The 22882-nt window shown below is 39.8% G+C and overlaps 2 protein-coding genes across 2 annotated transcripts; both read left to right on the forward strand.

Moving 5' to 3' along the window:
* The first annotated feature begins 4610 nt into the window (after window positions 1-4610).
* Window positions 4611-10625, forward strand: LOC137271931 (transforming growth factor-beta-induced protein ig-h3-like). The gene is made up of 6 exons (XM_067804314.1): window positions 4611-4842; window positions 5762-5979; window positions 6623-6809; window positions 8220-8321; window positions 8750-8860; window positions 10306-10625. The coding sequence occupies exons 1-6, from the start codon at window positions 4683-4685 to the stop codon at window positions 10449-10451; spliced, it is 924 nt and encodes a 307-aa protein (XP_067660415.1). The 5' UTR covers window positions 4611-4682; the 3' UTR covers window positions 10452-10625.
* Window positions 10626-14520: 3895 nt separating this feature from the next.
* Window positions 14521-21076, forward strand: LOC137272755 (transforming growth factor-beta-induced protein ig-h3-like). Its single transcript, XM_067805143.1, has 6 exons — window positions 14521-14780; window positions 15962-16158; window positions 17392-17578; window positions 18696-18797; window positions 20332-20445; window positions 20875-21076. Exons 1-6 carry the CDS (start codon window positions 14621-14623, stop codon window positions 21021-21023), a joined length of 909 nt encoding a protein of 302 aa, XP_067661244.1. The 5' UTR covers window positions 14521-14620; the 3' UTR covers window positions 21024-21076.
* The last annotated feature ends 1806 nt before the right edge of the window (window positions 21077-22882 follow it).

A 22882-nucleotide genomic window follows, 5' to 3' on the forward strand; every position in this document is an offset into this window, starting at 1 on the left:
TGGCCACGCTTTAATCTGCAGCTGACCAGATCTATAACACCCAAATGTTAGCTCTCAGGAATGACTTTCATACTGAGCATGAGTCCGCACCTTTCTTATCAATGTGGTATGTGCTTGCAGCTCCACACGTAGATAACAGTTCTTCAGGGCACGAAGGCTGTTACTAAATATTGCATTCCGAAACAGGATGGTCAAGATTAGTTTCCAAAATGCAAGTAATGTAATTGTCCATTTGAGACGACCTTACTTACTTTAAGGATATAAAGAGGATGTTTTGATATTTTGTGAGTGACAGGGTGCGCAGTTACCCTGGGTTCCATGCAGGATCCACCCCCTCCATCTCCCCATCGTCACTGGTACCACCTGTGTGTAAGCAGCCATTTTAAGAATCTTCAAATTTCCCTCTTTACCCAAATGTAGTGACACCTATTTTCGCACAAGCTTACGTGCCGACGGAAAGGCAGTCAGTTTCCCCACTATTTCATCAGAGTTACAATGGCAAATAAACAAAATGATTTGACTGGAGGCAGATAATTCAGTGTTACAACTGCCATTAATTGTTTGCAACATAGAGGAACTCAGTGTTCTCAGTGGGAGCTTTTACGATGACAGTGGTAGTAGATATTTTGATGTATCGTGACAGATTTCAGTGATCGCAATCTGCATCATACCGCTTTCTTCAGTTTCTATGTATGATGTGCTTCCTTGTGCCTATATATGAAATATTAAACAGATATTTCATATGCAGCTGTTTGATATGGGACCGAGAAGAAACGGGTTAGAATTTGCTCCAGCAATCCAGGTTGGTCCCAGAAGGCGACACACGAAACCGGGTGGTCATACTCTCTGAATTGGTTGATGCATGTCATCATATTCCATTTGCGTAGATAGATGTCTGTAATATCGATCACTGGATTATTTGGTCTTGTCTACTTTATTACAGACAACTGTCACGTAGCTTGAATATTGTCGAGTTCAAGAACAGTGATAAATCACGAAGGTCTGATACGTCTGAAATGGGTCAGAAAGCGTTCTTAGACTTTCAGAAAGTCAACAAATTCGTGGGGATAATGTGAACTGTGATACAATACAGTGAGTAAGTTTAGTTTTACGTAATATTCCAGCCATATGGCGGCTGTCTGTAAATAATCGAGTCTGGAGAAGACAATCCAGTGAGCATCGATCTGCGCAGTTAGGAACCGATGTCATGTGTCAACCAAGTCAGCGAGCCTGATCGCCCGATCCCGTTAGTCTCCTCTTACGACAAGCCTCATACTCACCTTTCATGGCAAGCATGGGTTGCTGAAGGCCTATTCTACCCCGGGACCTTCACGGGTTCGTGATACGAGGGTTGGCTGAAATGTTCTCAGCCTGAGTGGTTTTTCCCCACCAGGTAGAGAGAGGTGTTTGCCACCAATGAGGACAATCCTTTAGTGAATCATAGACACAAGAACTACAAACGTACTACTAGTTTTATCTCAACTACAGCTCTTATGGTAAACCTACCCTCTGAAATCATCAGAAATGGACAAAACTGAATACAGGGCAGTCATCAAGTACTTGCAAAAGAAAGAGATGTCACCAACACAGATACATGCTGACATGGTCTCCACTCCAGGGGATGATGCTCCTTCATTTTCCACAGTAAAGAAGTTGGCTGCAGAATTTAAGCGTGGCAGACAAGCCTTGATGATGACCCATGCTCAGGAAGGCCTTCAACAGCAACCACTCCAAAAAACATCACGCGTGTGCTCGATATGTTGATGGATGATCGACGATTGACTACTCGACATATTGCTAGTGTAGTGGGCTTCTCTCATGAGAGGGTTGCGCATATTATCACCAAAGAATTAGGAATGACTAAAGTTTCTGTAAGATGGGTGCCAAAGCTCTTGACAGCAGAACAGAAACGTGTCAGTTTCCAGACGTCCCTTGACAATTTGCGTCGTTTTGAAGCAGATCCCGATGATTTTGTGGAACGATTTGTAACCATGGATGAGACCTGGATACATCACTTTCAACCAGAAACACAACTACAGTCAAAACAGTGGAAGCATCCTGATTCACCAGCTCCGAATAAAGCCAAGTCTGTTCCTTCAGCTGGAAAGGTGATGGCATCAGTCTTTTGGGATTCCAGGGGTATTCTGCTCATTGATTATCTTGAAAAAGGTCAAACTATCAACGGCAGATACTATGCTGATCTACTGAACCAGTTGCGAGAAGCAATCAAAGCCAAACGACGAGGGATGATCGCTAAAGGTGTCCTCTTCCACCAAGACAATGCGCCTGTTCACAAATCGGTGGTGGCCATGTCAACAATCCGCGATTGTGGCTTTGAACTCCTTATTCACCATTATTGACCTTCCTCCTTATTCACCTGATTTGGCTCCTTCTGACTTCCACCTGTTCCCCAAAATGAAAAAGGAACTCGTCGGTCGCCATTTTGCAAGTAATGATGACATCATTTCCGCTGTGACTGATTTTGTTAGGGTAGCTGAAGAAGATTTCTTCCTGACCGGGAGTCGGGCCTTGCAGCATCGCTGGCAAAAGTGTGTGAACTTGGAAGGGGACTATGTAAAAACATAAATTACAAACGTGGACTTTGTAACTTTTTTTCACAGTGAGGCTTAGAACTTTTCAGCCAACCCTCGTACAATACAGATTCCACTTACAATAAATACTTTTTGAGATGAATTTAGATTCCCAAAGTAGGATGTGTTCCTTGTTGACATCACAGTATACATGAAATAGCAGACGCATGGTTATGGGTCTGGTAAAGTTGGCAGCTCTCGTATGTACTTAGTTAACCACATAACTACTACATGACAAACAACAAATGATTATCACATGGCAGAATATAACAAGAAATAGTACAGGCATTGGTAAATGGCCATCCTCATCTAAAGAGTTAATCAAGAGGCTGTTTCGGAGTACGCACTCGACCAAGGCGAAGGATGGCAACATGACCCCCAGATTACGATGACATGTAAATGATTTAGGAGACCCTTTGGTGCATCACAACACATTATGGGTACGTGGATACACCCGTAATGTCCTCAGATCGAACTGGTACGATTGTTTAAGGTTAAACTATTGAATTAGCGAACTGGTTAGATCGCTGACCTCGTGTGCATGCGATTAAGTACATCAGTCTGAAAGCGTGGTTTCAAATTCCAGATAAGGCGCCACAAAGTTCCAGACACCTCTATGGACATAATCGTGCTCCCGTCACTGTTGGTCCAGTTGTCCAGTTGTCCAGTTTCTGCTCGGAGAATCGCATGTCCGTTTTTCTGATGTCGAATTGCAAGTCAGGTTTCTTTGTTACCTTTTCAAAGTCAAAATGCAAAGATAAATACCTCAACCATGACGTTATGTATTGATCGCAAATTTGTTAGCAGTACATGTTATACACGTGCGGCGTCACACAAGGAACTTAATTAAATCCATTAAATTAAGTATAAGTTTACTGTTATTTGCAGTGGAACCATTGAGAACTCCAGGATTATATTACGTCTGGCAGTTTGTCACAGTAGTAAAGTTTACTGTACGTTTTCTATCTACAACTGCGTACTTGCACATACTCATGTGGCCACCATTTGGTCATATTCATGGGTTCTTTTAAGTGCACAGTATTGTGCACTGTACCCTAGGGGTTGTAACAACAATGAAAGATATAGATACTAAATACTGAAAGATATTTCGGAATAGTAGATAAGGTGAATAATTACGCATATCAAACCCAAAGCAGGAATCTTATTTCGAAATTTGTAAGCTTCGTGAATGTGTATTCAGTATATATTAGCTGAGATTTTTTTTAACATGAAGTCTTGCACCTCTGCAAGACAGTCATACTTACCATTTGAATTACGTTTACTCTTAATATATTATTTTGTTAGTAATACTTAACTGGTCAGAGAAAGGTCAGGTGGCATGACAGTTCAGCTTCAGCCTTCTTGATTCTGAGCCATAGTGAAGCAAATTTAAGCACATGCGGTGTCTCATCTGACATGGCCTTTTGTCTTTGTACCTAGCAGTGAATGTGTAACCAGTACAATACTCTCATCGTGGCATCAGTCCATGAACTGCATCATGTCCCCATACAATATAGTCCATAATGTAGCGAACATATCGTTCCTAGAAGTGTTACAGCTATAGGCGACTCATTGTAATGTATTAAACCCGTTGTACTTGATAGGGATTCACAATAGTTTACTTACTGTGTTAAATGCACAGTTGTCTATTACTTCCTAAATGTTATGCCACAAACTGTTCTACATGTGTTAGCCAACTGGTGAACATTCTCTCCTGTCTTAAGCCCTAGTTCGATTCCCCATAATATTATAATGTGTGAAGCCCATTTATGCTATCCATTTGCTGAACATTGTTGAAGGCTGTTTAACCGCATTTACCAAATTCTACAAAAAAAAATAAATAAAAAAAAATTACATAATAATACCTAAAACAAAAAGTGGTGCAACCTTACTTTCTCCAGTTAGTTAGAGTCGACGGGTGAGGACGCTTATCAATATGACCTTCATGTAACCTTTGATAAGAAGTAAAATATTTTGGGTATCACATGACCGCAATCGCGACCTATTAGGTCCTTCGCCCTCGGGAACCACTCCTTCTCGCCTCTCCTCAGCCAGTGACGGGGATTTGCGGTAACAACGCTCAGATACAACATGCAGGTTTTGGTAATTCTCTGTGCGCTTGTGGTAGCGGCATGGGGACAGGGCTCAACGAACACCATCGTCGACTACCTGACGTCAAGTCGTTACAGTTACAGAACACTTGTCAGCCTTCTGCAAAAGGCGGGACTCACTGACACTCTCAAAGGAGCTGGTAAGTCTTTGATTCATGGACAGGCCCCGTTTTTTTGTTCCTTGTACAAAAACGATGAGTGGATTTTTGTCTGATGTCTTCGCTTGTAGTTTTGTTGCTGAAATTATGGAACATTTCACGGAAACAGGAGGCTGTGAAATTACGGTTTTCTCTACATTAATGGGTTTTCTTCATTTCTGATGTTACCTACACGTGGATCATCAGCAGCCAAGGCATGCCGTAAGATTCGACTCGTAGATGCATGTGATTGATTTCAAATTGCGCAGATCGATGTCCAAAATGTCATGGCCCACTGGATTCTGTAGTCCAGTCTCGATTATTTACAGACCATCGTCATACAGCACTAACAGTGCTGACTGTGAGGTAAAAATCCCCAAATGAACATACTCACATCAGACCCCAGCCAACACAAGAAGGCCGTAAAATAAAAATACAGACAAACAAAGCGAAAAAACACAAACACAAAAGAAACCAACAAAAACGAAAACAGAAAAACGTTAAAGAACAAAAAAACAACAACAAACAAAACACACACCCCCCAAAAAAAACAAACAAACAAAAAACAAAAACAAACAAACAAAACGAAAACTCTAACTTCATTAGAACTTTAATGAACGAACTGCTTTCTATAAAAACGACATCTTTAGAAAAATGCGATGAATCCTTAAAACTTTCAGGCGGGTCACATTGGTAGTATTTTTAACTGGACTTTGTGTGAAGGCTCTGACCTTCTTTCCTACACACGGGAAACCAGATGTATTTTTTACTCCCAACTACATGTATTTATAAAAATAACTTCCTATGTTCCTGTATAAAGAATTGTACTTGCATGAGTTTGTGGCAGGTGCCACCGGTTGGGCAAGAAATGTAAAAAACCTATACACCTGGTGTCATTACTGTTAATTTGATTTTTGAACAGGTCCCTTCACCCTCTTCGCGCCAAACGACCGAGCCTTCCGTAACCTTGACGCTGCAGTCCTCGGCAGCCTCCAAAACGACACCGCCAAGCTTACAGATGTACTGAAATACCATGTCGTGAGCGGCATCCACAACGCTGCCGACATCACCGTCAATGAGCTTCTTCTTGATTCTCTCCAGGGCTCCAAAATCAGAATGAACGATTATTTGTCAGTTGGAGTGAGTGCAAACTGGAATTGTGCATCATTAATGTTCAAGCAAAGTTGCTGAAGATAACACTGTGCTGGGCTTCTATATACCATTAAAGACCGATCCCCGCAACACATTTCAATTGAAAGACGGGTCTAAGACACTGCATCATAAGTGTAAATATACACAACATTTCTTTGAGAGGCACTTGCTTGATAACGGTGTTGGTGCCTACACCAATACGTCACTCCCACTGTAATAAAGAAGTTCCCCATCCATTGTAATCTCTCAACACAACACGTTATTCAGTACGACGAGACAGCAATCAGCTATCGTTAATTTAGTAGCCTCTTACGACAAGCAGGAGTTACTGAAGATCAGTTCTAACACGGATGTTTTCCACTGAAGCGTTCGTAACACTACGCCATTTATAAGCGTATATGCGTACGCCATTTATAACACTACAGAGTTACGTTTGTTCATGTGGATAGGCCCCGTTTCTCTGAGCTATCGTAGAGCAACTACTGCGTAAAGTAAAGGAGGTACGACAGCGAACTGTCGTATCGCTACGATAGCTTAGTGAAACGGTACCTAGAACTTTAGAGAAATCTCTACCGTAGTTTCATGCTTTTGGTTTGTAAAACGACTCCATGTGAAATGTTTCTTATTTCAGGGCCTGGTTGCTCAGGGATACCGTGTCTACCTCCCCGCTCACGTAATGAGCAACGGTGTTGTATACCAACTGAATGGAGTCATGCAGCCGCCATCTGGAAACGTTGTCGATATCGTCACGAACGACGGAGAGCTGACCACCCTTCTGACAGCAGTCAAAAGCGCTGGCCTTGCCTCTTTTCTCCAAGGTAGAGCGGAGGTGTCTGTTGATTTCTGAAGCGATGGGCGGTGGGCTAGCCTTGTGGTTAAAGCATTTGCTCGTCACGTCGAAGACCCAGGTTCGATTCCCCAAATGGTCACAATATGTGATGACCATTTCTGGTGTCCCTTGTGATATTGCTGGAATATTGCTAAAAGCGGCATAAAACCCAACTCACTCACTCACTCACTTCTGAAGCGAGGACAGCGAATAATGATAATACCATGGCATGGAATACAAGGGCAGGATCCTAATAGTTTACAAATGCTGAGAACAGAACGTAATCACTGGTCTACTTCAACGGGCAAAGATTAAAATATGACCATGTGCTGCATGAGTGAGTGAGTGAGTGAGTGAGTTGAGTTTTACGCCGCAGTCCGCACTATTCCAGCTATACGGCGGCGCTCTGTAAATAATCGAGTGCGGATAAGACAATCCAGTGATCAACAGCGTGATCATCGATCTACGCATATTGGGAACCGATGACATGTGTCAACCGTGTCAGCGAGCCTGCCCAGGCGTAAGATTCGACCAACGGGATCGGGTGGGCGAGCTTAACCACGCGATCCCGTTAGTCGCCTATTACGACAAGCATAGTCCCCTTTTTTGGCATGCATGGGTTGCTGAAGGACTCATTAGCTCGCACGTTTTGCCGGCGGATCCGACTGAGCAAGAAGTCAGACTGGTTACAGTCTCTTAGACCAGCAGATGTCGAGACAATGTTTATGCGCATAAACGTATATCAAAAAGGGCGTATTTTAATTGTTTTTTTTTAAATATTTAAGCTAACAAAAAGAACGGTGGACGACTATGGGATTTCTTTATTCTAATAAAGTATTCAAGCAGTATTATGTCCAGATTTCCGATCCCATTTACCTCGTTTGCTACTCCCATAATTTAACAATACAGCTTAATATGTGCATGTATACACAAATGTTAAATATTACGTAATGTAGTGAGCTCAAATGATAATCAAAGCCATCATTTTGAAGTATGTAGTAATTGACATAATGGAATAGGAGTTTCCGCTTTTAGAAGAGATTTCTTATGGATGTGGGACCCGTGAAGGTCCCGGGGTAGAATAGGCCTTCAACAACCCATGCTTGTCACAAAAGGCGACTATGCGTGTCGTAAGAGGCGACTAACGGGATCGGGTGGTCAGGCTCGCTGACTTGGCTGACACATGTCATCGGTTCCCAACTGCGCAGATCGATGCTCATGTTGTTGGTCACTGGATTGTCTGGTCCAGACTCGATTATTCAAAGACCGCCCCCATATAGCTGGAATATTGCTGTGTGCGGCGTAAAACTAAACTCACTCACTCTTTCTTGTGGATGTGGAACGGTTTTGTTGCTTCTGTCTATGGAAAACCGAACGACGAGCATATTTGTGTTTGCAGATCAGCACCCAATCACAGTGTTTGCTCCTACTGACAAAGCTTTTGCTGATCTGGGATCTGACGTCGTCCAAGCCCTCGTCACAAACCCAACTCTCCTTGCAAGTAAGCGCCATTGTGATTTCTATCTTCTGCCAGGAGTTGTGTATTTTGTTTCAGTGATTAAAATCTTCTGATTCGTTGTTAATTCTTTGGCAGGAGTTCTATAGCCTATTGCAGTGATTAATACTAATGTTCTATTATTTCACTGCCAAACATCGAGCAAATCAAGTGCATCCAACACTGTCAAAGACTATACAACTGTTTTGTGACACATTATCAGTGAAAATTTACTTTCAATACCTTATCTATATCTAATACTTTTAAGGTTGAATTAATACGGATATTTAAGGTAGAAAGTATTTGCTCTAAGGTTACTGCCTATACTTTGTTGTAGCTGTTCATCATTCGTGACAGCAAGAGTTTCAACGCCATTATATCGTATATTACATAGGTTATTGTTGTACTGTTAAATCTGCTTCTGTCGTCCACAGGTATCCTCAAGTACCACGTGATTCCTGGGTCTCTGTATAAGTCTGGGTACCACGCAGCATCTCTTCACACCTTTGAGGAGGAAGACAGAATCAGGCTCCACCGTTTCATTTGTACGTGCCATTATTTGTATTGACCCTTCTTTGCATCTGGTAATATGTAAGAGAATATTTGATAGTTTTGTGTTATCCAAGATCTGGCTAAATCCAAAAAAGCATAATTCTACCATGATTTCAGTAAATACTATTTTGTGAATGGTTAATCAAAGTCATTCAGAAATATATAATGGGAGTGTATACCTCTGATTTTACAACACTGTGTGTATCTTAATAACGGAGCTATGGTAGAATAGAGATAAACATACTTTGTTTGAAAGTCAGAGGTGTATATTATCAAAATTATAACAGCTCTGAATCTTTCATTTAAAACTGTACGCTGCGCGTTCTTTAATAAATCAAATTTAGAGCTGTTATAATTTCGTTATACACTTCATCATGGCATAATACACTAAACCCAAATGGTTAAAGCGCTAGGCATAACTGTAGTAGCGTCCCTCTCAATAGTTGACTGAGATATATTGCTTTTTCGTCTAATTTCAATTGTGTGACAATTAACTTTTAAATAACAAGTGCCGTTTCCTCTTGACTGTGTTACCTCAAAATGATATAGTATCACATCTTTTGTGGGACTAATATCGTCTTTCATGTCAAACCTAGTGTACATTCATCCTTCTCTAAATATAATTTTACCATATTTCAAAAGGTTTCATTGAAATGTGTCATTTCAGATCGAGATGTAGTTTTCAGTATTCGGAATTTGTGTCAGAAACTATAGTATAGTCCCTTTTACTCAAAAGCGGACCGCTCAATCTAACTAGTAAACATACATAATACTCATATTATCAAATGCTGACCAAAACGTCAGACCAACTCTATGAAATTAAATCCTAAACAGGAAAAAAAGGAAAAGGTTGTTTAACAAACTATCATTAAAATATTGACACACTTTACTACTATGAGGCAGGAGTGCAAAGACAGGGACAGTCAGGTGTGTGAGAAAGGGTGGAGACAGCACAGCACGTGTTAAAGCATCATTAACTTTGTCGGCGCCTGTGAACGTGGTTCTAGAACACCTGGTGGTTCCTCTACAAGCCTTGAGTTTGATCTGCATTTCAATGAACATTTTATGTTTTGAATCAAACTGACTGTAAACAAGTAATAAAACCCCCCTTTTCTTTTCACCATTACTTGTTAATCTGAGTAAAGTGATCTTCGAGTAATGTAAACGTGAAGATCCGGGCTATGACTGATCTTCAGTAACCCATTCTTGTGGTAAGAGGCGAATAACGGGTGCAGTCGGTCAGGCTTGCTGACTTGGTTGACACATGTCATCGCACCCCTATTGCGTAGGTCAATGCAAACTATTGATTTGCATGAAAGCGAAACTTTGGAGTACAGATTATTCTGTTAAACCGAAAGGTTTCATCCATTCAAATATATGTTGATTATTTTCGAAATTTCTAGTTTTGCTCTCATTCTCTTCATTCGTTTCATTCCAGTCAGTTACGAAGTCGATGACGGTACCCTCGCTGGAGAGATAAGTGCCACAAATGGCGTTGTCCACAAGATCGACAAAGTGCTGATCCCAAGTTCCCTGGCTGACCAGGTCAAAGCGCTCACTTCCGGCACCACAGCCTCCGCGTAAAGTGTCAATAAAATGCATGTAATTGTTGCTTATTAAAGATGCACATGTAATATGCTGTATGAATGTGTAATTCAACAAGTTGTGTCTTGCATATCTTTTCATATGAAGACCTGCTAAACATCCTTGTCGCCAGGGACGATCACTCCGAAACAAGCTAATAAATCTTGGAAAATATTGATTATGATATTCCAATTTTTCCAGTTTGGGCTTTTTACAATCACATGTCAAAACAGATTATTTTATTCAGCGCATTTTACGTGTTAGGAACATAACGACCGCACGTTCTTGTAATCGTATTTGAACAATATGTTTTACAACACTGGGGCTTTCAATCTTCCAAAAAAGTTCAGAATAATGTCTCTGAAATTGAACCTGTGATTAATCATTTTTCCTTCACCTAGAATGGAAGTAAACATTTTGTATCAGTTTGCTATCACAGAATTATATGCTAATATGGCAAAAAATGTCATACCATGTTTGATCATCATTTTTGATATCGTCAGTAACGACTGAGAGCACTTCACACTCCTGATTCCGATCAATGGACGCACCACATAGTGTATTAATGCTAGGATCGAAACGCTGGCTCCCGCTGATGTTTAAGTATATCCCTCTGCCTAATAATGATTCTTGAAATAGGTATGTTTTGACATATACCATGTCCACTCAAACGATTGTGGCATAAAATTTCACAAATGGCTTACAATGGGAGAATTTTTTTGTTCTTGAGAGCGATAACTCTCTTTTGAAATGACGGAATCGACGGTTCAATGTGGTCCTGTCTGACCCCCGACTAAATGTGCGCTGTGCGCACTCAACTTGCTACATTTTAAGACAGAGTCAAACCCATGCGTTCCCTTGGTCTCAACTTCATTGATAAGCGATCTTTTACAACGAAATATCTTTTACTGACACATGTTTTGCCTTGAGTGTTTGTTTAATCTCCAAATGAATTGACACGATAGCAGATGAAGGGAAAACGCCATGAAATATCGGGGTACTGACACTGTATTTTCAGCATCAGTACCAATGTCCACAACGCGCAGTATTTCGATGAAATAATGAACACTGACATTATATATCATCAGCCCTTAAGTTATTTCCACCAACGATTCCCGAATTAAAATGTAACAAACAGTTCTTATACTTCCGCAGACTTAAATGTAATAAATCGCAGATACATCTGAAGCCAGCGGACATCATCTGTCAGGGCGTTATCGGTGATTAGTTACATAGGTAACTTTATTCATGATTGAAGAAATACTGTGCACATTTGAACAGGTGCTAGAAATGTAAATGTTATGTTTGGATCAGTAGTTCCCCACACATTTGATTTCATTTTGGTTTTCAAATCTGACCATTGTATTTTCAAAGTATACTAAAGGTACCGTGTATCTGTCATCCAATATGACGTTTGCAGCAGAGATACCAGTCATCATAGCTTGATTCAATAGAACTACCCATAATACACTATCCATCATGAAATGCGTCCATGTAACCAATGCTCTGAGTCATTATATATGACGATTGTTCATGTTCATTTATTAATCTTTTCTTTCATATTTTGGTACAATTTAAAGCTCTTAAGATAAGTATTTAATTACAGATATTTGTCTCAACATGCAGATCATACTAACCACCCTAGAGAACGAGTATGATAACAACAGAATTTAACAGAGAAAACCGACATTGCACTAGTCTGTTGTGTTTGGCCGTTTGAATCAAACATAGTGCTCGTGTGTTTCCAGACAATGTTTTTGACAATGTTTCGTTTCACCCAAACTCAACGAATACTGAATCAGTACTACTACTAGCTTTACAGCATGTTCTAACATGTCGTTTAAAGAGCCTATTAAGCACACAAAAGTTACATTTACCTTTAGGTATAAATGACCTCACCACATGTCGTTTAAAGAGCCTATTAAGCACACAATAGTTACATTTACCTCAAGGTATAAATGACCTCACCACATGTCGTTTAAAGAGCCTATTAAGCACACAAAAGTCACATTTACCTCAAATTATAAATGACCTCACCACATGTCGTTTAAAGAGCCTATTAAGCACACAAAAGTTACATTTACCTTTAGGTATAAATGACCTCACCACATGTCGTTTAAAGAGCCTATTAAGCACACAATAGTTACATTTACCTTTAGGTATAAATGACCACCACATGTCGTTTAAAGAGCCTAGTAAGCACACAAAAGTCACATTTACCTCAAGGTATAAATGACCTCACCACATGTCGTTTAAAGAGCCTATTAAGCACACAATAGTTACATTTACCTTTAGGTATAAATGACCTCACCACATGTCGTTTAAAGAGCCTATTAAGCACACAAAAGTCACATTTACCTTTAAGTATAAATGACCTCACCACATGTCGTTTAAAGAGCCTATTAAGCGCAAAATAGTTACATTTACCTTTAGGTATAAATGACCTCACCACATGTCGTTTAAAGAGCCTATTAAGCACACAATAGTTACATTTACCTTAAGGTATAAATGACCTCGCCACATGTCGTTTAAAGAGCCTATTAAGCACACAAAAGTCACATTTACCTCAAGGTATAAATGACCTCACCACATGTCGTTTAAAGAGCCTATTAGGCACACAAAAGTTACATTTACCTTAAGGTATAAGTGACCTCACCACGTTTAAGTTTTTTATAAAAATTTAGGATGTTCCCATACTTTTTGTTTGTAGTATATATCGTTCTTTGGGCCATTATCTGTCAAATATGTGAAAAGCAACGTGAAGACGTGGATCGAGAATGAACATGCAGCGTGAAGTATGTCAGGTAAAACTTGGGACAGATAATTTCAAGTCAATAAGTAGACATGGCCATCTGGTACATGTCGAACATACAATGTAGGAACGAAGGAACATCATACTGACAAGAAAGGCATCGGGAGTAAAAACTGTAAACACCTTACACCTCAAATTAAACCTGAAGCTGAAAATACAATTACCCCAGGCTGATACATTTTACGTACTAGCATATTTTTCATGAGGAACTCGTGCTTGTATTGACAGCTGGCAGGGACGGGATAGCTTTGTTCGGTGACATTGCTCGTGTTGTGTAGATTCCTACTGGACCAAGATTAAATGCATGTGTGTATGCGTGTGTTTTATTATTTCAGTGCCACATACTAGTTGTGACATTTACAAAGAGGTGACATCATTTACAATATGTTGTGACTGGTTCATGGTCAATATTTTCATGACTAGTTAAATTGGGTGAGGAAATTGTCATTTTAAGCTATCATTAGCTATCATTAGATAACTCACCTTGTATCTTCGGTATTTAAAACAGTGAGTTACGAACATCGGTTTACATTCGGAATCTTACAACGAACCTTTGAAGATTGGTGTTACAACTGGCCTTCAGAGTAAATGCTCGATTATTGATAGACCGTCGCCTCATACATTGAATATTGCTGTGTGCGGCGTTAAACAACAAATAAACAATTGCGAAAATCTGAAAACTTGCACAAGCATTTTTGTTTTATATCACATCATTTTCCAGGCAAGTCCGCGGTTTTACAGGCATGACTCTTTTATTGGTGTGTTGAAACATGATGACTAAGCAATGACCGTAATCCAGTGAATCTAAGATAACAGGATTATACCATGGAATAAAATCTAGCAGAGCCAATTTGACAACGCTTCACTGAATGAACTGATTACAGTTACAATAAGTAGCACTACTCTACTGAGTACACAGACACTCCTCCATTGTGCTGTGAAGACAGGCACTTGGACAGGGGCAGGGATTGTCCAACCCTAGTGTCTTTGCTTTATTTAATAGCATGTGTGACATGCACAAGATTACTTCAACATAGGATGAATGTAAACACTACTTATTTTTTTTATACTGTGAAGAGTCTTTGTGTGATTATGACCACATGGAATGAACTGGACTTGTCTGTATTAACAGTTGTACTGAGACGAATCCTTGAACTGAACACTGTAAGTCTTTATCTTGATGAAACCGACTGTTGTGAGCTCATTAAAAAATTAACTGTGTAAAGTGAGTTTCAGATAAGAATTAAATGGAACGCCGTTATGTCACGTGATTCTAACCAGTCTGACTATACACGAAGGTTCTTGAAACTAATCTTTCTTCTCGGCAGTTGACTAAAGGGTACTGGCAGCAGACAAAATGTATTCTTTGTTTGTTCTTTGCATGTTCGTCGTTGCTGTAACGGCACAAACAACAACAAGTTCTTTAACCATCATCGACTACCTAACAGCACGGCGCAGCACCAACCTTCTTAATCTAATTCAGCAAGCGGGGCTCACTGATACCCTTAAGGGATCCGGTAAGAACACCTCACAATTCTGGAATTGTGTGTCATAAGCTCTTTGCACTGTGGCTAGTTTTTGTCCAAGGATTTTGACAAATTAAACATGTTTTTGTCTATGCATATATCCTAAGGGTGAAAAGAAATGATTTTTTTTCGAAAACTTCGAATTTATGCTATTTCGTCCATTTACAGACGAGAATACTTTTGTTGTTTAACTCATGCTTTTTAGTGTGTAATTACATGGAATTGTATCCACAAGTATCAGGACACAAGATTCAAATTAATGCAGCTAATATTATTGCAATATCTCGCCAATGGGGGAATTTTGAAACAAACGTATTTCAGCCTGAATATGTATAGAGAATCTCCCCCGAGTGTGTTTTGACATGAAATATATCACCAAGAGTTGATACAGTTACAAACGTCTTTATTTTTGTCAAAGAGTGTTGATATATTTTTTATCAGATGACACGAGGGTGAGATTATATTTATCATAAAAAAATCAGTCTTCGTTAGCTTTCAATGGAAAATATACACCACTGAACACGGTTTTGTATGCAGTGTAGTCATAGCATTGTGACGTCATCACGTTCATGAATTTAATTGTGATGTCCATCTTCTGAATAAGTTATTCGATTGTTTGTGGGTCCTTTTTCAACGAACTAAGACACAAAAACGATGTATTTATTTCGTTTATTGCTAAAGAAAATGCATTTGTTTCTATAGCTACTGTAAATTGTTGTCGTTGAACCTTTCACAAGGTGGTATGAGGCAACGATGTTGTAACAGCTTCTACATTTTATGAAATGATAAATAACATTTGCTTTTATCGTAATGAGTTTCTATAATACGTACTGAAATCATGTTAAGCCTATTTACAACATCGCCTGTGCGGATGCCAAAGAATGCTTTCAAGCTTAGGCGGATAAAACATTTCGATTCATGTTTAAACATACTCTAATTCCTTATTTGCATTCCTGTTCAAAATGACATTTACTCACTCTTACGCGGTGGTAGAGCATCTCATCTCATATTGCTGTGACTCGTCACAGAACCATACACTCTGTTTGCGCCCCTCGAGAGCGGCATAGCTATTCCGGTAACAGGGTAAAACGGCGTAAAACGACATTTGACATTTGCTAATTTTTACATTAGTGGTTCAGCATCTTATCTTATGTTATATTGACTCTTCACAGGACCATACACTCTGTTTGCGCCACCCGAGAGCGACCTAGCTAATTTGGACACAACTGACAAGGCAAAACTGGCCGCCCTTCTCAAATACCATGTTGCAAATGGTCAATACAAACGAGCTGACTTTTACAATGAGATGAGTCTAACTACTCTCCAGCCCAGCTCGGAGCTCAGGGTCAACGTGTATCTCGCTAAGGGGGTAAGATGCAAATGTTCCAGAACTGTCACCTGTATTTGGGATCAGTCATTACAACATTCTGTGAGAGGGGCACGGACAGGTACGGGGAGGTGATAATGGGGTAGAGACTCTGTTCAGAATATGATGTCAAACAAAATGGCCAACCTTGATCTTGTAGCCTTAGTGTTGTCAGTGAGAACTTTTCGGCCACTTCATAAATTGATTTGACTCCGGGACTTAACGGGGTTGCACTTTCTTCTCGAGGTATGTACTGCCAAACAATTCAGTTTGCATCCAATTGATAAACAGTGCATGAACACTGCATTCTTTCTCTCCTAATCAATATGGAATATTTACAAAGGTATGGAAGAATATCAACTCCTTCAAGAGAAAGAGTAGGACGGGACAGGGCCTCTCTCCATACTTTAGAATTCATTTATATCTTTAAATGAATATTTTGTACAACGTTAATATATATCCAACTATAAGAAAACGTTTACAATGATCAGTTTGTATTGATTCCAGAGGAAACTTTCAAAGCAATGTATATACTGTACACATTGTTACGACTTTGTTACGTGTGTCATATCATACTTCATTATTCATATCTGAAAAATAGATGTTTTGCTCGCCATTGTTGAAGTGCATATAAAACTAGAAACATGTGATGATGGCTGTTTTATGCTGTCATGTGTCTGCATTTTTCAGGTGCTAATGACTATAATACACGGGAATGTATAATGTTAAACCTTTGCTTCTTTACCTGGGAAATAATACCATCCCCGGTGTACAGTTAACTGTTTCTCAATACCAATGTGTTGTGCCTACGATGAAGAATGTTGTTACCTACATCTACAATACTTAAACATATACGTGTACGCAATGTATTTTAATCAGCTTTTGTTGTTTGTATGATGGTTATATGCTGAGGGACACAAATAAGGGAACACCACCTCACAGCAGAGTTCCAATATTTATTCTCAGATTTCCACCCACAACGCCATTCGAAGCTACTGATGAAAACTGTAAAACAAACGCCTGAATTTTCCTATGTTCCTTTATTTGTTTCTCTCAGTATATATCTGATGGAAAGGATATTTAATTTCTTCATTCACTATATTAAATCAGATATGTGTTGTAACTCATATTTGGAGGTGTTTCCGTAACTATTGCTCTTAATAACGTCATCTGATTCAGACCAGATGCCGTGGAGATCACCGTCACCGTTGCTCATAATAACGTCATCTGATTCAGATCATTACCGTGGAGGGCCAGACCGTACAGTCAAGTGATGTAGTTATGAGTAATGGAATCGTCCACCTGATTAGAGGTGTGATGACGCCACCCACGGGAACAGTGTTGGACGTTGTCACAAAAGACGCAAATCTTACCACGCTCGCCTCAGTTATCAAGACTGCTTCTCTCGAGACCTTCTTTCAAGGTGAATATCTTCAGATCATTATCCACAAAACATTTCCCTTAAACTGTTTTACTAGGTTTCGGGGAAATCAAGTTCCACTGACGTTTATTGTGGGCAACACGTTGTAAAGGTGTTTAAGGTTTATACCCAAATCCCGTGACGGTAGGTATCTTCTAAGACATTTAGGATAAATTAACCTAACCAAAACGTAGTATTTTTATGATTCAAAACTATAGCTAAATTTAAGATCGCTCTCTCACGGCTATAGGGTGATGTAAATCCAGCTATGATCCATGCAGGTAGCAAAAGGACTAAACGTCAACATGACCTCTAGTATGGTGATCTTCCTTCAGTTGTTGGTGATTTCCAGCCCGATGTTATTTTGTGTTGTCCGTAAATGAGGTTTAGTTTTAGTTCCACGCTCGTTTAAGTTAACTATTCTATTATTATCTAGTCATTGACAGAGTTTATAATATAACTACATCGCTCATCAATAAATGACTTAGTTACTGGAATATTGCCGGTATAACCCTCTATTAAGGATAGGATGTAAAGGTTATTTATTATTACAACCTCCCCCCTCCCCCCCTCAAAAAACAACAACAAAAAACAAAACAAAACAAAACAAACAAAAAACACCCCCCTACAAAAACCCCAAACCCCCAAAACAAAAGAAATAAAAACAAGAAAAAAGACAAATAAAAAAACAACATAAAAAACAAAACAAAACAAGAAACCCCAACCCCCCTCCCCAAAACAAAAAAAACCGCACAAAACAAACGAAAAAACAAAACAACAACAACAAAAAAAAGCAAAAAAAAACCCCAAACCCCCATAAACAAACAAACAAACAAATAATTGCATAAACAAAAGACAAGAAACAAAAAATAACACTGAAACCCCAAAAATCCCAAATAGATTACGAAGACACCAATGGTATGATCAGTGCACTTTACATGTTCCACATTTGGAGAGATAAAATAGTTGTTTGAACATAATATGTTCAAAGTTTTTTTTCCCAAAAAGATGCAAAGTTTAACGATACAGTGTTACACAGGCATCGATAACTGAGGCCATCTGTACAGCCGAGTTTTATTTCACTGCACCCACCGTTTACCGTATACAATGTGTTTTGCAGATCAAAAGCCCATCACCCTCTTTGCGCCAACTGACGCAGCCTTTAACAAACTTGGAAGTGCAACTGTACAAGCGCTGATCACAGACCCTGCACTTTTGAAAAGTAAGTATGAAAAGTAGATGGAAGCAAAAACAAATCACTAAATTAATTATAACTATCTACCCAATCCGTATGAAACTTAATCCGCATTCTTAATGTGTAGAACCACCGCAGTGTACACTGTCTTGTCAGCCACCCTGTTCTTCCTCTTTGTCACTTCCATTAATTACTGTGTATGTCATACATGGTCTGTATTGTGTCTTTGCCTGCCCATTGCTGTCAAAAACAGTAAGTATATATGTTCACATCTGTATTGCAAAGGTGGAGTCCGGTATTTCGACTATGTGTGTAGGGACAACCGTGGACAGGATAACATACTTGTTTATCATGTTTTCTTGGAAGCAACTAAAGAAGTTTAAACTATGCCTTCATCTTCGTCAACGTACAATTCGTCTGAATTCCGAACTAGTTTCCTAGTCTCCATATCTACGCACTGACATCTGTAAAACGTAACACTAAAAACAAAACTAAAAACGCCCAATCCTGATTTAGTTGATGTCTTTAATGTTATGTGTATAAAGTTGCAACGTGGTTTCTGTAATGTTCGGAGCGTCAGCAGGCAATTGACTTGCTGGAAAAAGTGCCAACAGTCTGCGATTAGACAGCCTAAGTAAACTTATCCTCAGTATTTTTCGTTACACTCCACTACGGAGTCTAAGAAAACGGGTGGTCGCGTCAGGTAAGCTTTGAGATTGACCAATCAGAACACAGCTTACCAAATCGTGAAAGTGCACATTCGCACATACCTTTTGAACGTTTTATCTCGAAAAGGTTCGTACCCGAACGATTCCGAATGCTATTTAACGTACGATCGCTTCCGGCCATGATACGTACAGCCATGACAACGGTCAGTAAACAGTCGCCGTAAATAGTATTTTTGACAATATTCAAGGATGTTATCTTGCGGAAATATTAGCTAATGATAACCATGTCAACCGAAACCCCAAACCGTATAGACTGCAGGTCAAATAACTGTGTTTTATGCTGATTTTTGTCTGTGGAGAGATCTGTATCGGTGACCTGAATATTTTGAAAGTCCCCCCGATCCCTAAATAGCAGCCGTTGTTTGACTGGTTAAATCTATTTAACCGTCTCGTGTTTGATTGGGCGGTCATTTTTTTGCTCTAAGGTTACCTAACACGACCTTCTACTAGGTTTTGTTAGACTCAGTGGTGGAGTGTAACGAAATACACTGAGACTAAGTTTACTTAGACTGGCGATTAGAAGACAATGGACATGGAACTGGTAGGATAAATCTAAATGATAACGTCCGACGTCGCACAGGTCAACCCAGAATTGATTGATTCAAAGATGTGTATCGATCTATCGATATTTATCAGTCAGATTGAAAGAATGCACATTTTCATCAACAGTTTAGGCTGCGAGTAACAGTCACATGATTAGGGATCGCCAAATTCAGGACCACCACACGTTTTGGCGCGCTTTACAAATCGTCATATTGCCAACATATGTCAGTGGTGATTTGATAATGATGGTATTATTCATGCTGTACATTAATATATGGCTCTGCATTCAGGTATTCTGCAGTATCACGTAGTCCCAGGGACGATCTACAGGGCGTCGTATCACACATCCTACTTGCACACCTTTGAGGAGGCCGACCGGATCAGGCTACATCAATTCTTGTTCTGTGAGTAACTTACGTGATAGGGATGTCACGATACAAAAGTTTCATGAATCGATAGGTATCACAATACCTGTTTTCGAGCTTTTATTGCATAAATTTTGTCACATTTAATTTTTAACATTAAATATTTCATATTTAATAACTGTCCACGAAACGGTCAACATTTTTTATTCTCAGATTTTAAAAACTTCAAAGTTCCCATCTTTGTGCGTGGAAATCATCATTTATAACTCTCATAACATAAAAAAACACGATACCAGAAATGGGCTTAACACGTTGCACCATGTGGGGAATTGAACCCTAGCTACTGGGCTACCACAGTTAGTTACTCTATTAAGATTGTTCGTCAAATATCACGGTAGGGTAGCCTCTAAGAAATCATGGTTTTGAAACAATATGCTACTGACGTCATCCTGTAATTTGACACTGTAGTTTCCTACGAGGCTGACAGTGGCAGCATGGTGGGCGACGAGCTGAGTGCTACAAATGGAGTAGTCCAGGTGATTGATGAAGTCCTCATCCCAAACTCGTTGTCTGCCCAGGTGAAGGCTTTGACCGCTGGCACAACGACTGCTGTTTGAAACCTTAGCCTGAAATCCTTGTAATTATGAATGAGTAAATCATACATGATACATTTGTTTAGTATAGTTTTTATATTTTAAAGCGTCACTTCAGTACTCGTTATATTGCACCACGAAGTATTTTGATAAGAGAGCATTGTTGACTTAGTGGTCTGTGATACTGCAGCTCGGTGTGGTGACTTTGTCATTGCCACTGGTAGAATGTATGTATGTATGTATGTATGTGTGTATGTGTGTGTGTGTGTGTGTGTGTGTGTGTGTGTGTGTGTGTGTGTGTGTGTATGGATGGATGGATGGATGCAAGCATGCATGCATGCATGCATGCGTGTGCGTGTGTGTGTGTGTGTGTGTGTGTGAAGAGACGGACGGATGGATAGATCTATGTATCTATGTGTGTTTACATGTATGTATGGTGGAACGCTTATCACTGTCGTGTTACTGTAGGTATCACTATAGCTCTGTATTTCTAGTATGTATGTACTTTGCGGATGGGAGGTTGGGTTGGGTAAAGTAAAATAATATTTTTTTTTATAAATGTTGGTAAGTGAAGGTATGGTCCTAACGACGGGTGCCGCATGTTGTCCGTTGTCGTCGTCTAGTCACTGTTTAAGCTAACAACAGCGTGTGATCGGATGATTGTTTCGATTCATGAGGACAATAGCGGGCGCGGTGGGCGAGCGATGTCAGACGCAAGCCTTGTGATCCATCGGGCTTCAGGGTGTAAAAGCCTTGGAGTCAATTTTGGGTGCAGACTGTTTCTGTTGTCATAACGCCTAGTGTAAAGTGCACAGCTCTGTGCGCACATACTATCCAAAATAGTAAGCGGTCCACCCAGTAATATCAGACAGATAAATAAAAACATAATGCCTTTTTCTCCAACATCTTTCGTAGTCTACTCTTCGAGGAGATTTAGCAGTTACTAGTCAATGTACCTAACTTCAATGCACGTCATAGCAACTGTATGTGCAGTGTCTTCTTCGAGGAGAGTGTCTGCGGAAAACACTGGTAATGGTTTACGAGAAACTGGACTTCGAGACAGAAGGCACTACTTTGACCAGGTGCTGCGACTACATCGAAGTCGAACAGGTCCAGTACTGCAAAAAACTGTGGATTCTGGAATTCACAAAACTAGCAACGTGAATTGTACACTGACGAATCACGTTTTCTGAGTTCCACAAGATCGAATTCAAAGACTTATTCAGTTTGTGGTGGCCACAACAGATATTGAAGACAACGCCCACCTGGGGACGGACGCCTTATTGAACTATTAATAAGCTCTACTTGTTTACAAACCTACCGTGAAATTTGGCTGTAGCTGATCAGGAATTACATGGCTTGTCTCATTTTAAACTTACCAGGTTGAATAAGGGAATATACACCAATAGTTTCTCTGAGTGGAGAGTATGTCCGAACACATTCGGTGCGTGCATATGTATTCCGTATACAATGCTAGTGGTGTTCGACCAGAATAAACTATATAAATCTTCGTGTATTTAACACATGTACTGAACCTTTGTATACTTCACTTTGAGGTTTCTGGCCGAATGATGTTACTTACGACACATTAGTATTCATCAAATATGTTATTGTCCGAACGGTTTATGTATAGGCTAGATGTATTTGTCAAGTCACAGATAATAAACATTTTTTATTTGCACATGACCCTGTCCTTTCTGTGACCCAATAGCTTTTAACGAGGCCCACAATGCCAGTTTACTGAACGAGTTGAGTGCCACTAATGGCGTTGTCCAGTAGATCGATGAAGTTCTGATCCCTAGTTCTCTGTCTGATCAGGTCAATGGTTTGACCTCGTAAACATAAGACGCAGCTTGAAAACACTTCCCCTTACTCCGTTGTAA

The sequence above is a fragment of the Haliotis asinina genome, chromosome 2 (assembly GCF_037392515.1).
Source record: "Haliotis asinina isolate JCU_RB_2024 chromosome 2, JCU_Hal_asi_v2, whole genome shotgun sequence".
Lineage (NCBI taxonomy): Eukaryota > Metazoa > Mollusca > Gastropoda > Lepetellida > Haliotidae > Haliotis > Haliotis asinina.

What these genes read in the sequence shown, in the direction of transcription:
- LOC137271931 (XM_067804314.1), top strand. Translation starts at nt 4,683, where the DNA reads ATGCAGGTTTTGGTAATTCTCTGTGCGCTTGTGGTAGCGGCATGGGGA. An exon ending in ACGATTATTTGTCAGTTGGA is followed by an intron (nt 5,980 to 6,622) that starts GTGAGTGCAAAC and finishes TTCTTATTTCAG; the next exon opens with GGCCTGGTTGCTCAGGGATA. An exon ending in CAGGCTCCACCGTTTCATTT is followed by an intron (nt 8,861 to 10,305) that starts GTACGTGCCATT and finishes GTTTCATTCCAG; the next exon opens with TCAGTTACGAAGTCGATGAC.
- LOC137272755 (XM_067805143.1), top strand. Translation starts at nt 14,621, where the DNA reads ATGTATTCTTTGTTTGTTCTTTGCATGTTCGTCGTTGCTGTAACGGCA. An exon ending in TGATACCCTTAAGGGATCCG is followed by an intron (nt 14,781 to 15,961) that starts GTAAGAACACCT and finishes GACTCTTCACAG; the next exon opens with GACCATACACTCTGTTTGCG. An exon ending in GCTACATCAATTCTTGTTCT is followed by an intron (nt 20,446 to 20,874) that starts GTGAGTAACTTA and finishes TTGACACTGTAG; the next exon opens with TTTCCTACGAGGCTGACAGT.